The sequence below is a fragment of the Gopherus flavomarginatus genome, chromosome 8, assembly GCF_025201925.1.
Source record: "Gopherus flavomarginatus isolate rGopFla2 chromosome 8, rGopFla2.mat.asm, whole genome shotgun sequence".
NCBI classification, from domain to species: Eukaryota; Metazoa; Chordata; order Testudines; family Testudinidae; genus Gopherus; species Gopherus flavomarginatus.
The window spans coordinates 88,886,123-88,900,919 of record NC_066624.1 but is presented as its reverse complement, the minus strand read 5'-3'; the positions used below and the strand labels follow the sequence as shown (position 1 = coordinate 88,900,919).

At 39.1% G+C, this 14,797-nt stretch overlaps 2 protein-coding genes across 3 annotated transcripts in view; both read right to left on the bottom strand.

Moving 5' to 3' along the window:
* The window catches only part of P2RY1 (purinergic receptor P2Y1), a 1,183,293-nt gene that overhangs the window by 472,075 nt on the left and 696,421 nt on the right, over positions 1-14,797 (bottom strand). The window lies entirely within an intron of this gene.
* Positions 1-14,797, bottom strand: part of ARHGEF26 (Rho guanine nucleotide exchange factor 26) — a 109,056-nt gene that overhangs the window by 87,746 nt on the left and 6,513 nt on the right. For both annotated transcript variants that reach the window (XM_050965857.1, XM_050965858.1), the window contains exons 4-6: positions 14,148-14,293; positions 6,088-6,144; positions 1,758-1,918 (exon numbers count right to left, since the gene is read on the bottom strand). In XM_050965857.1, the coding sequence (XP_050821814.1) occupies positions 1,758-1,918; positions 6,088-6,144; positions 14,148-14,293 (364 nt within the window). The remainder of the gene's footprint in view (positions 1-1,757; positions 1,919-6,087; positions 6,145-14,147; positions 14,294-14,797) is intronic.

Sequence of the window (14,797 nt, the reverse complement as noted above, 5' to 3'; positions counted from 1 at the left end):
AGTATAATATCAGGCAGCGATTAGTTGTAAAGGAATACTACAGCCCAGGTTATAACTCTGAGCTTCTACCATAGAAGACTAAGGGCATAATCCTGAGAGGTGCTAAGTATCTTCAACTCTCACTGAACTTAACAGGAGCTGAAGGCATTCAGCATTTTATAGGGTTAGGCCCTAAATGGGAATTTAATTGTTATTTAAAGCAGTATCCTTCTTACAGAATGTTTTTCCCTCTTCTTATACTGTTCATTCTATCACAATACTTTGCTCTTTAGTATCACGTTGTTTCCTTCATATTTATTGAAAAAGTAAATACAAAATAAAGTTTTAAAACTGATCTAGTATTTGCATTTAACGTTAATTTCTAAAAAGCTGTAGCTGGATATAAAAATATTTATAATATATCTGGACATTGATTTGGTAAAAAGAATTAGACAGAAAGAGTCAAAACTCCAAAAACTTGTCTGGATGAAAACCAGATTTGAGGATATGGTGCTTGGACAGAAATAAAAAAAGTGAAAAGAGAGTCTGATAGAAATTCTACACTTTATTCAGAAGAGCCTACTTGATTTCAGAGCTTTAGGTACAAAAAGAAAGAGTAATTATATTGAATTTCAAGTTGCATAATGAAGCTAGTTTACCTGTAGCATATTGGTTTTCAAATTCTGACACACAACACATGCCCCCAAACCATGTAAACAATGCAAAAAATAAAATGTATTGTTTAATAGAAAAACAGAGATAGCTATGCATTCATTTCCAACTGCATAGTACACTGTTTTGTCATCAATTTTCTTGGCAACCTCAAAACAAAGGGACTAATTTGGTACTGATTTCATTTCATTCCATGCAGGACTGGAATTAATGAGCACAAAATTGGGACCAAGAACTAAAGAATGAACGAACGAACAAACAATCTCCCTCCTCCTCCACTCAAACACACACATTTGTATGTGTACTATACAAGCAAGATAAATATGGAAGTTGTTTCTGCAGCACCTCTTCAACTCATGGAAAAAGAAATCACTGAAATATTTGTCTGCTGTTTTGGTCTGACTTAATTACACTCATGCTATTTCTTATTTCACATTACTAAGTACTTCAAAAGTTTTATCTCCTGTTTAAAAAACAAGAATGCTTATTTAAATGTCTTAAAATATTCAAGAAGATTAACCCTTGTTTTGCCATCTTCCCAAAATGATTTCCATTAACTTTTAATGTATTATTTAGTAGCTCATTTTTCTTCTTGGAACACAGTTATAGTAAAGCAACAATAAATCTGTTGCTAATACCTGGTGACATACCATAACTCAACAACACCTATTATGGAATCCATCTTCTCAAACATATTTTGTTGTTTTTAAACAATGAACAACTTCATTTCCTTGTCAATCATTAAAAAGGTAATTGAAGTACCCCAATTTTAGGCTTTAGTTATTGTATTTTACTTATTCTGAACTGCTGCAAAATGTATTTTACTATTTTAAAATATGACGGGATCATCTATCATTTGAATTCATTAGTCTTTTTTTCTTTTTAAAGTATAAAATGTCAACCTTTGGTATTTGTCATTGAAGACCATTTGGTTTTAATGAAAAATAGATTTGTTTTTTCTTACTATCATCACAAAATCAAGCAAAGATGCTTCCTACTAAAGTAATGAAATATAATGCACATAGTAATTTATTTCTGCTGGAAACAACCACTCTCAGAATTTCATGTAAAGGACAAACCCCTTTTTTTATTTTCAATACACTTACTTTTTGCTTGCTTCACAGACATCAGCAATATTAGAGAAAAGATGGTGGTTTTCTGTTTTGGTCATTGTTAAACTCAGTTCTTTGGAATTTTTAAACATCCGGATCAGAATCTCCAAGCTCAGCAAGTATGAATGTTCAGATGATATTACTTCAAATATAGCCTGCACGGTAGAAAAAACAGACTTACAATCAACTGTTTTGTTTTGGATGAGTTTTGGTGTAAATTACAACAGAATAATTTATCATCCAGACTAAGTCTGCCAATAAAAGTTTAACAGTAGTCACAAAATTTACTTTTAGATGTAAAGTGAAGTACTGCAAAGAAAAAAGATAAGATGCAGCCTTTTCAAATCTGACTAATAGACAAGGGTATGTCTATACTGCAGGGCTGGCCTTACCATGAGGCCACCTAAGGTGCCAGACTGTGCGGGGGGCACCACTAGGACCCAGCATGTAGAAAATTGTGTCTGCTGCTGGTGCACATGTATTCTCTCTGCTCTAGATGCACGGCAATGGTGGAGGGCTGTGCTGGAGGAAGGAGGGCACAAAAGACAAAACAGGCAGGCCCTCTGCTGGAAGCCGCATGCTCCTATTACACCCCACCCAGGAGAGGAGCAGCAAAGGTGCCTCCTCCAGGCCTGTCTCGAGAGGCTGCATGGAAGCAGCCAATTGCTGCTTTATTCCAGCGGGCTCAGATAAAAGGAGTCTTAGTAGGTCAGGTCCTGGCTGGGAGCTCCTCTCTGGCCACAGGAGCATGAACTGAGAAAGAGAGGACCTGAGAACTTTAACCCTGACTAATTCAAGGAAACAGTACATGGCTTCTTTTTATAGGGCCCAGAGTTGGGACCCAGAGTACTGGGCGGGCCTGGGTTCCCCCACTGGCCACTGACAAAGCGGTCTAAGCCCTGAGAAAGGGACCAGGTGCATTCAGAAGTCTGAGCAAAGAGCTGGATTTAAAGGGCCCAGGGCAGACGGACAATTTTTGTTGGGGTAGCAGAGTTCAGAAGGGGTTTGTTTGGACTGTGAGACCCAGCTGGAGAGCAGAGCCATTGAAGACCCACCAAACAAGGTTGACAAGCTACAGGGGCTGCCAAGGGCAGGCAAGGCCTGCAGTATTGCATGAAGCAGTAGGAGGCACTCAAGAGATGAGTGCCTTATTACACCTCTCTAAAGCCTTTGCTGTGCGAAGAGAAGGAGCCAACTCCAAGGCAAATCTGTAGGGATACCAGAGACATCAGAAAGGTGAGTATGCAGGATGTCCCCTTCCCACAGCTAGCCACTCTCAGTTCCCTCGACAAGATACCTGTATAGCCAGCAGACTCAGAACAAAAAAGGATATGACCAGGAACATATCAGGAGCCATATAACAGCTGCATTAAACAGCATGGTCCTTGTAAAAGTGCATGTCTTAGTACAGGGAGAGGTATAAAGTTAATAACGCTTAAAAAACAATATTATCCCTGACTGATGTATCCCTCGGCCTCAGAGGTCTACAGAACATAGCCAGATGCTAGCCGGCCTCAGGCAGCAAAGCTGCCTGGTGAGCTATACGGGAACTCCTCACTTAACATTGTAGTTATATTCCTGAAAAATGCAACTTTAAGCAAAACAATGTTACGCGAATCCAATTTCCCCATAAGAATTAATGTAAATGATGGGGTTAGGTGCCAGGGAAATTTTCTTCACCCAACAAAAAACATACACACACACACGTAAATAAATAATCAATCAATCACACACACGCGCGCAGTATAAGTTTCAAACAAAATTTAATACTGGTACAGTGATGATGATTGTGAAGCTTGGTTGAGGTGGAGTCAGCGGGTAGGATATTTCCCAGGGAATGCTTTACCGCTAAATGAACTAGCAATTGACTGAGCCCTCAAGGCTTAACTCTCAACACTCTACAAGGCAGTAGGAAAGGAGAGAGGGCAGACAGAGAGACACACCCTGTGTGTGAGAGAAAATAAGGCGCATTTCCCCTTTAAGTAGCTGACACCAGGCTTAAGTACACTGCCCTGTTAATTAAATCAGCTTGCTGAGACCTGAGACAGCAGCCTGCTCTATGGAAGATGGGGTAAGCAGGGTGCAGGAGCAGGGGGGAGGGGGAGACACCCCGACATTAGCCCCCCTTTTCCTTCCTCCCACCGTACAGCAAGCAAGAGTCTCTGGGAGCAGCTCCAAGGCAGAGGGCAGGAGCAGCACATGGCAGTGGGGGGAGGAACAGCTGCCGCACAGGGAACTTACGGGAGTAGGGAGCTAACAGGGGGCTGCTGGTCCACCCCGGTTCCAGCCACTCACCAGCTAGCTGCAACGGGCTGCTCTTCCTGCAAGCAGAGGACAAAACGGGGCTGGCGACATTAGAAGGGAGCATTTCACAACTTTAAACGAGCATGTTCCCTAATTGATCAGCAACTTAACATTGACACAACGTTAACTGGGACGACTAAGTGAGGAGTTCCTGTACTTATAAGGCAAAGGTTGTCTGAACACAGCATTCTGGCCATTTTCCTTTGCTCACCACACGTATTTCTAACTTCACCCTGGCTATACGTCATATCCTCCAGCTGCACTCACCAGGACAGGATTTGACTAAAGAGAGCTGCAGAGTTCCATGACTAATTTGTTCTGATCTGTGCATTTTTGTACATAGGGAAATACACAAGCCTAGCCTTCACTGTTTTATTGAGGAGTTTCTTTGTTTCTGATTTTTATGAGAGCCCTCTTTGACTTCTTCCAGTTTGAGAACTGCAAGGCCATACTAGTGTGTTTGAAAGTCAGAACTAAAGCCAATTTGCTATTAATGCAAAGTACAAACAAGTTTTGGTATATCATCACTTTATACCCAAAACACTTAGCATAACAGAACAAATCAAGATAATCTTAGCTCGCATATAGAATAATAACAGTAAACAGAAATGGAGAGAGAAAGACTGGGATCATATTTACCAATTACCACTTTATAGTCCACTTTGGAGACTTTCTATGAAAGAGTCTGAAAGACTTGACTTGCATTGCATCAGCATGAGCAGACGTCTCTATCGCAATAGCTAATGAGTGCTTCATGAAAATACTAACAGGCAGGTGTGAACTGCAGATTTGTGTAGTCTGCAGAAGTACATGAATTCAAGATTAAAACGACGATAGTTTAAAGGGAAGTGAATGTATTAAAAAGTATTACTATTTAGAGCATCATAATTATAGAAGTATTTCCTTTCGACACAATATACACAAAAACTTAGCATAATAACTGTGATTTAAGTTAAAGGTGGTGCTTCAGTTTAAAATCTTGTTCCTCTTAAACCCCACCCAACAGTAGCAAACAAATAAATTTTTCCAAAGTTTCCATACTGATGGTGCGTTACGGAAATTTATCTAACAAATAGGCTTCTAAGTTTAAACTATACACATAATGAGAATAGTGTACAAACACCAACGGCAGGCACAGCTGCATCCTATGATTACTTCTTTTTCATTCCTGTAAAAGCTGCCTCTACTGAAACACTAGCACTAAAACACAAAAACCTGAGGCTTGCAAGACATCTTTTGGCTAAACGTAAAGGCTCTAAACCTGAAAGACTTGCTCTCTCTGAGGAAGTATATGTAGATCTGACTTCAGGGAAGCTCGAGTGGTGGCTCCTGAGGAATTCAAAGGGATGAAAAGGAGGCCCTCTCCCAGGCAGATGACAACAGGCAGAAGGAGAATCCCTGGCTTGTTCAGTGACATGTCATGTCTCTTGGGATTTTCCTCATCCATAAACAACAAAATACATCAAAATCCTTCAGAGAGCAGACAAGAAATCCAAGGGGATGGGGGACTTGCAGAGAAGGAGACTGTTATAAATCTTGTGTACATAGTCTAGAGATAATGACCTATGTTCTCTGCTAGAGGGTGGGAGGGATAGCACAAAAGGCGCCAGCTGCAGCTTTGATTCTGGACCTGGTTCCATGCTTGCCTAAGCACAGTGCAGAGGGGCTGATTGGCAATGACGTCTAAGGAGTCATCCATCAGCTAGAGTTCACTGGAGTACAGCCTGCCTCATCCACACCACCACCAAGAGCGCACAGGTGGTCGTCCCAGTACCCAAGCTGGAGACTCACATGCTAGGGAGATCCAGTTGGTTTCACTGTCCCTTGGTGCTGACAAAGGAGACACAGAGAGGGAGAAAATCCTGCCCATTTTATAGAGCAGCAGAGAATGGAACTAGGCTGCAATTAAAGTTGTCCCCCTTATGGACAGGTACATAAAGGAAGTGCACAAAATATCGAATCAGGCATGCTGTATATTACTAAATAATCAACAATTAAAAATTTATTACTTAAAGAATACCTCTTGCCTCTTTCTTTCCTCCTGACTGATCGTCTGAGACAGTCCATTCTTTTTCACCTAAAAGACAAATTTTAATATTTAATATCCTTATGGAGAACAGTTTCTTTTACATTATACAATATCCAAGTAAACAAGGATTCAAGTTTTGTGCTAAAAATTAAGTGGCAGATTTTGCACACACAAGTATTTGAGCATGCAGATCTTTTTTTTTTTAAATTAAATAACTTAACTTGCATATACACAACATACCTGAATGCAATTTCTGAGGCCTACTTGAAAATTTGTCACTAAATATTTTCTCTCTCACCCCAGGGCCTTTTTAGAGAGATCGTTCATTGACTAAAATTTGAACCCAACATCACAAATTCACTTGAAGCAGACATTAAATTTATAATTTCGCCTGGTCTCACCTTCCCCACTCCTCCCCATCCTACTCCTTAGTCACTCAGTCTCAACTCCTGCCTATTCTCTCTAATTATGCCTCTCAACCCAGCCTCCTCCACTACATTCTACACTTCACAGCCCCATCACAACCCTTTTAAGCTCTGCACCATCCAATCTCCCTCCTTCCTTCAGTCTCCTTCATAGCCTACCAGTCTAATCTAAAGTTAAATCATCAGCAGCAGCCTTTTGTTCCTTTATCTCCCCCTCTGAAATTATATGTAGAAAAGATGTAGGGGTGAAATGACATACAAGGTGCTGAAAGTCAGAGCGGGAGGTGGAATATCATTGGAATGGGGATGATATAACAAACAGTGATGTGCTTTTGTGCTGCGTATATGCAATTTGGGTTTGTTAATGAGATAATGCATATTTGAATATGTAAACTGGGATATTTCGTATCTGCAATTTGCATGTAAATTTCCAGGCTTGAGTCAGGAGAGGTTGGGTTTTTTTGCATGCTGCTATCTCAGGGAGTGGAAGAAGTAAGCAGAGAGTCTGAAAGCATTTCTATGCATGGACAACACTTTGCCATTGTCTTCTGGAAAAAGACACGGAGGAAGGCTGGAATGTGGAAGAAAGGAAACCAGATTTCTGTAGGAGGACTACTGTGATGATAATAGTGGATGGTGAGGGGCAGATGCAATTCTGAGGGACAAAAGGAAAACCAGGTCTGATCATATGACCAGATTTTGTGGGGCTCACGACTGTGGTTTGCAGCAAGGGATCAGATATTGGGAGGGGAGTACTACTGGGACCAGACAAGAATTAGGTGTATAAATAGTGTGGGATGAGGTTGGAGAGGAGGGTGTTATTCCAATGCTCTGAAGTGTAAATTCCTCCAGTCTCAAGACCTGAAATTATGACTTTCTTCTATAAACTGTACTGACCCCGATGCCAGCACGTAGCTAGTGGCTGGGTCCTCCTCTTTTCCTGCTAGGCATGCTCCCTGTCAGCCATCTGCACCTGGGGACTCACGACTGGGTCCTGGGGCTGGCAAGGAAGGCCAGATAACAGAGTGCACTTCAAACACCACCCACAGCTTCCTGTACCTCCACAGAAACAATCTGTTCTTAGTATTTGTAAAGTTCTATGAAGATGAAGTGTTTGTTATTATAAAGGGCTGTAGCTCAATGTTTTCCTCAACAAGCACCTGGGGATCAGCTGTGAACAGGAGAGCGCGCTATGCCTTACTAGTGAAATGGAATGTTTATGCTTTTTATTTTTAATTAGCAACCATAAAGTGAATAAAATGAATCACTAGGAAAGGTGGTGCATATTTGCTAAAAATGTGCAGAGATAGGACGTCCCTATGAACGCGTACAAGAGATCTCTAATTCCTGTTAATACAAGTGACTAAGTTTCCATGGATGGTGCTATAGCATTTTCTGCATTAATTTTCCAAAATTTTCAGTTTTGTGTTATACCCATATTTAGCAAAATAATTATATGAATACAAAAAGATAATTCCTCTTGTTGGCAAGTGGTTCAGTCCTGTGCACACAGAACTCAATGGCAGAACTTCTCTGACTTCAGTGGGAGCAGGGCTGGGACCAAAATGAGTGCAGAACTACTTTCTGTACTCTCAGAAGGACAATACAGTTTCCACTTTGCAATGAGGCAGGGATGCTTTGGCAACAATAGGCTGAAAGCGATGGGACCACTGAGACACTAACTAGTGATCCAATTGGCTGGCAGTCTCATGGGTTGGCATATCCAGACAATTGTCTAGCTTACATTCTAGCACCATATCAGTTTCTGCTTCACTACATCTGCTGGAGGTGGTGTTTTAGGGTGTGCACTAGTCTGGGGAGCAGGACTTCCCCAGGTCATAGCCAGTCAAACACAGGAATAGCCAAAGTGGATCAGATCTGAGATCCATCTAGTCTAGTATCTTATCTCTAACAGAGGCCAGTATCAAATGCATCATAGGAAGGTATAAGAACCCTGCAGTAAGAAAATGTGCGATGTTTACCTCAGACATTAGGCCTCCTCCTGTTCTCCTAATAGTTAAAGGTTGTCTTAAACCCTGAAGCATGAGGTTTAATATCTCTTCCAACATTTTTATCTTGAAAACAAATCTGGATATTCTTTATATCCATATAAATTAATCTTGTTATGTTTTTGGCCTCAATGATTTCCTGTAGCAGGACAGAATATGTATTTCCTTGTATCAATTTTGAATTAGCTACCTTTTAATTTCATTGAATGTCTCCTTGTTCAGACATAATGAAACAGGGAAATCAGAAGTTCCTGATCTACCTTTATATCATTCGTTATTTTATATATTTTTTCTATGTCTCCTCTCATTAGTCTGCTTTCTAGAGTAAGCAATCACAGTCTTTTCATTCTCTTTTTTCCATGTCCCTGATCATTTCTTGTTGCCCTTCTCTGAGCCTCTCTAATTCTCCAATATCTTTTTCTGCAAAGTTCTAGTTTATGGGTGGAAGAGCGAGCAGAGTGATTAACAGTAAAAGGGCTGTAGCCTTAGGCAAAATAGTTAAATGATCAAATAACTGAATGAGGAAAATATTGGAAAGTAAAGCACAGAGAAGTGAGAAACAAACCTTTTTAATACACTGCATTAGCTGTAATTTTCTTTTTTTATTATCTATATAGCAACAGCACCTACAATGGGCTGAAATGGCACTATCCAAAAGAATAGTGAAAGACAAACCTACCTACAAAGAACTCAGAATCTAAAATGATAACAAATGAGAACAGCCAAGCACTTTCTCAAACCAACCTTCTACTTCACTGTTAGTTAGATAATGTCTTATAGCCATCATCATGATAGAAGTGGGTCTTGAAAAGGAATTTGAACAAGATAAGATTTAAATGCCATGACATTTCAGAGCTTTAAAATATTCTTCAAAGTTCAATGTATAGCTGTGTAGCAAGAAGGTGGGAACACTAAAATCACTAATTATACCATCCAGGAAGATTTTGCTTACAACTCCTAAGTAACCGACTCATTACCTCCAGTTTCATATTTGTTCTAATGAAAAGGCTGACCTCAGCCCAAGCCTGCATAGCTGGTTTAGCCAAGTTCTGCATGTCTAAAGTTACCTTTTCAGAAATGTCAGATTCATTTTATTCTTCACCTTTTTATATGTTTATAGCTCAGATAATCTATTGCACCCACTTTATTTCCCTGCCTTCCTTACAGGTTGTGAAATTTACTAGTTTGACATGATTTACTGGACAATTTCACATTTAGTTCTTTAATACATCACTGCACCATCTAGCTTTGCCACAGAACTGAAAACATAGGCTCTCTGAGACCCAGCGTGTTTCATCTCATGGGAGCTATGCCTGGTTTTCAAAACCCTCTCTCTTACCCAGTACTCCCCTCCCTCCCTCGTCCCCCCACTTACGAAATCAAGAAGGGTAAGCAAACAACCTGGTACAAAGTCTGCTGTGCTGGGGGTGAAGGATGAAACATGTTATGTAAGATGACCATTAATAACTACAAACATGGTATTTCAGCTCTAACTTAAATCAAACTTTTTTTATGCTATGTCTGGTGCCAGTACAAATTACCAATAAATGTTCAAAAGCAGTTATTTTGTAACAGGCAATTCTCAATAATAGGTATCCAGTAATGAAAAATAATACTTTAAAGAAGCTGGCTCACAGAACTAGAGAGAAAGAGGAGGCTTGGTTATCACACTAGCATGATGAATGTAACAAAGAAATAGGTGAACTCCTGCCTCCAGCCTCCTAGTAGTCTCATTATTTACACAAATGCAAAGATAAAACCCTAAAACACATAGACATTTGTCTTTTGTTGAATAATATTCATTTGTTGCAAGAGATACTACTGTAACTAAAATTACTTTAAATTCTCAATTTGCTAAAGAAAAATATGGACCTGTGTTGTTGGAGTTTTCTTTAAGTACTAACAAAAAACTCTTATTGCATTGACTGCATTTTAAAATTGATCCATAAAGAAAGACTGTTACATTGCCAGTTAACGAAATCTGTGTGATAAGTCAGTCGAACTTCTAAGTACTTAAACAAGGTACTCTTATAATCACAAAGGCATCTATACAGCTGTCCATAGTACAAAACTAATGAAGACTTTAACCCATTATAACTAATGCACATAAGGGTTGAACTACTCCTATTACAGTACCTGGAACTGCAAAGGAGTCAACATCAGTAAGACAGCGCTTACGAAATTTACAGCCTAAGTAGGATTTTATTGAATCTTAACAGCTAGTGCTTCAGGGTGTGAACAGCCAGCAGTTCAAGTTCTCAAGGTACAAAACTTGACCTGTTAACATGTGGCCTCTTTATTTTACATCCAAGCTAATCCTTTTTGACTCCATATATAGAAAAGATGTTGTTATAGCTTAAGAATGCAATGAACAAAACTTTCCCACTCCACAGATATCATCCAAAAGCCACAAAAAGCAGCATTCGGAGGATTAAATAAGGTACAAAATCATGGAACTTCTAACTTTTTCTTATTCTCAATAGACATAAAAGTTGGAAAATCCTGAAGGTACCAACTTAGCATTATTGTTTCTTTGTTACCATATATTAACACCTCCACGAGGTTGCTAGTAATATCGTGGTGCTGACTTAAAGAGCTGGATCTTATTTGGTTTCCTGTCACTTCTGAGGAAGAACTACTGTGCATGCTGAATGAAAGACTGCAGTAAGGATGGGTGTCCACTATCCCTCCTTGTCTAAGCGCAGAATTTGCATTGGTTTAACTTACAACAGTTTAAAAATCATTTAAATCAGTGCCAAACCACTTTTATTTATAATGGCTTACTTCAGTTTAACTTAAACCTTTGCTTAAAATATGCTAAAATTTGTTTCAAGCCAAGTTTGTATCAGTTTAAGAGTGGCCACATGTCCTTCTGCACTGATTTAACTAAACTGATTTTTAAATAACACCTGTAGTTAAACTGATGCAACTTTGCTTGTCTGTAACCCTCTAGCTTTGCCCAGAAACCAACCACGTGTGGGTGGAGATGCGAAGATCAGAGAAACTGTCCCTTCTCTGTATACATTTTGGAGTTACTCCTGGGAAATGAAGGGGAGTCAAAGAAAGACACCACCTGCCAAACAAAGTGAAAACGATACTGATTACTTCTGTTAACTAATCCACTTTAGAGTAGCAAAAAACCAGGCTCTTACATAAGTAACAAACCTCTACCAATAGCTAAAGAAATCTGTTGAAAGTGAAGACAAGAGTTTTTCCTGCAGCCAACTCACTATATTCCTACAAAAAAGCAAACAGAAGGCTCCTCCAATAGCATGAGCCTTTCCTGTTTTACCAGTATAAGAAAATTTAGAATGCTCTCATTGTTTTGACAGAAGCAGCATACGTTGCTGGCACTGAGAGAACACAGCCTCATCCTTTTGACAGGATCATAAAAAGGAAACTCTTCAAGACTCATCCATTGAGTTTCTTCCGACTCCTACAAAAGCATGTGGAAAATTCATAGAAATGCCTATAAATATACTTAGATTGCAAGCTCTGTGGTGCAGAGACCATCTTTTTGTGTTGTGTTTATACAGCACCTAGCACAATGGGGTCCTGGGTCCATAACTAGAGCTCTTAAGTACTATCACAATACAAACAGCAAATAATAATTTTTTGCTCTCCATTTTCCTCTGCATAAGAGGTGCAAAACTACCATGTGCATTAGAAAGACTAGTCTGGCAATCTCACAAGACATGAGACTGTGAAACTATCCCTGTGGCTGGTGGTTAGAATTCCCAGGTTTACCATCTACATTTGTTCCTTTCATATTTCATTATAAATCATGAACTCTTTGATCACTATTTTTGATGCACCAAATATATATGTAGAAGTAAAGAAATGCAGCAAAATAAACAACATTTAGCAAAAAGTCACCACATTACATACAGCACACTCAAATGCAGCCTCTTTGGGAAAGGGAGGGGGGTTGTAAAGTGTGATGCACATGTGGCGGAAGGGCAATGTTGACTAAATGCATTCAGGCAAACCTCTAGTCTTATGAAAAGTCTCATGGGAACTGAAGAGCTTTATTGCGGTCTCCAGAAAAGCCTAGGATCACATACAAAAAGCACATGTAACTGAGCACCCAATTTGCATGTGCAGCTACCACAATGGTATGCACCTAGATTGTATATGCAAGTATTTGCATATGAGGACATCTGGTTAAATTCCTAACTGTCCAGTTGTATCTGGAACTGTACGCATTTATGAACTATTAAACACATGGCCTTTTGAAATTTGAAAGTCAGGAGCTATATGTCCATGCAAAGGACAAGAGCTTTCAGGTTAAAGTGAGCTTCTCCACCCACTTTCTATGACAGAGTGTCAAGGGGACTAAACCTCCAGTCCTCTATGGTCTTCTTATGAAAAGCAAGGGTTGTGTGAAAAAGGAAAAGAAAAAAAAAAAGTTCAGTCATAGTTTATGGTCTTGATCTAAAGACTGTCCATAGCCCTCCCATGCACAGAATAAAAGTGCAAACACACAGAACTCAGTTTAATCTAAAGAAAGCGCCACATCCACCCCACTAGAATTGAAACCACTTTTTCCAGCAAGTCTGGGTATTTTGAATGTGATGCTTCAACGTAGGGTAAACTGCACCAGTGTAAATTCTATCTATTCTAGGGGGTTACCATGGTGTGGCTACACCAGTGCTAAAATCCTGGGATAGACAAGGCCTGAGGAGTAATCATTGTGCCCTATAGGAAGTGTTTGTAAGATCAGGCCCTTAAGATAAGAATTGCATGCTTACTATCTGGATTGTGAGCATTCAGCACATCCTTTAAATTACATTTTTTTAAATTATGTAAGCTTGCAAGTCATTTGTAAAAACGTAAAGCTGAATTGCAATACACTATCCTTTGTTTTACACACATACATTTTTAAAAATCCTTTATTTTGATTGTAGTGTTGGTGTAGCCAGGTTGGTCCAAGAATATCAGAGAGGTGAGGTAATATCTTTTATCCAACCAACTTCTGCTGAAAAAAAAAAGACCTTTTGATTCTACACTGCGCTCTTCTCTTTCACCAACAGAAGTTGGTTCAATAAAAGACATTACCCCACCCACCTTGCCTCTCTGTTTATTTTGATTGACAATATACACCAAAAAATGTCCAGTCAAGGTTAATCCAGAGCAATCATCTCCATTGGTACCGAACCATTCTCTTCCACAAGCGAAGCCCAGCATTTCTAGTGGAATGAAGTTGAAATTACTAAATCCTCAGCTCACACTCACTTTCTCCTGTCATCCACTTTATTTAATTTTTCCTTATGTTTTTGTTGTATAGATACTTAATTTATCTTAACAATTCACATACACTGGCTTTTGTCTTTTTCAGCAAACAGACATTTCCAATAGGCCTTGAAGAGTAAAGGGATTTGCGCAGGTAAGATCTGAATAAAGCAGAGTTAGGACTTCAGGATTTGGCCCCATACCTGTAACACTTGGGGCAATTACAACTTTGACTATTAATAAAATGTCCACAAACACTTTACATTTGAGGAGGGGCTGGAAGTCAAACTTCAAGCAGAAAATGCCACTGGCAGATAAAATCCTTGCTTATATACATTCTTGCATAATATATTTTTACTGGCTATGTAACCATTAAAATACTCACCACTGATAGCTGACTCCATGTTGATCTCAGAGGCTTATATTGAATAACTATCCTTTCCTCTGATTTTTGTTCTTTGGACTCAGAATCTTCATCAGAATCTATGTCCAGAGCTTTTTCTTTGTAGTTCTGATACAATACTGCAGTTTCTACAATACATAAGAAAGGGGCATTAATTGCCAGAAAGTTATGCCATTTGTTTTCAAAAGAGTTATAAGTAGCATTTAAACAATGAAATAAAGCAATAAATTGTCGATGTTGCTCATAAGTTGCATGAACAAAGACAAAGTTAGTATCTTATTTAAGATGGACAGTGTCACGGTAACAATGGATCACTGTACCACTATTAAAAAGAAGCCTTCTGACTGAATTAAAGAACAGATGTGTCCTTTGTTGAGGAAAACAGCTTTATTTCACCCTAATTTGTTGTGCAATGAGTCATAACTAGCTAAAGATTAAAAAAAAATATCAGAACAGTAAGATCAATAATCCAGGTGTCTGATTATCTCATGCACATAGTAAAAGGTATTAAGAACCTATTACCAATGGCAAATTTTTACACTGTTAGCCTTGAAAAATTATCTTCATATTTCATTGAGGAAGGAGGAAAAATCATCCCAAATTTTGACTTCAGAACTTTAAAATCAGGACTG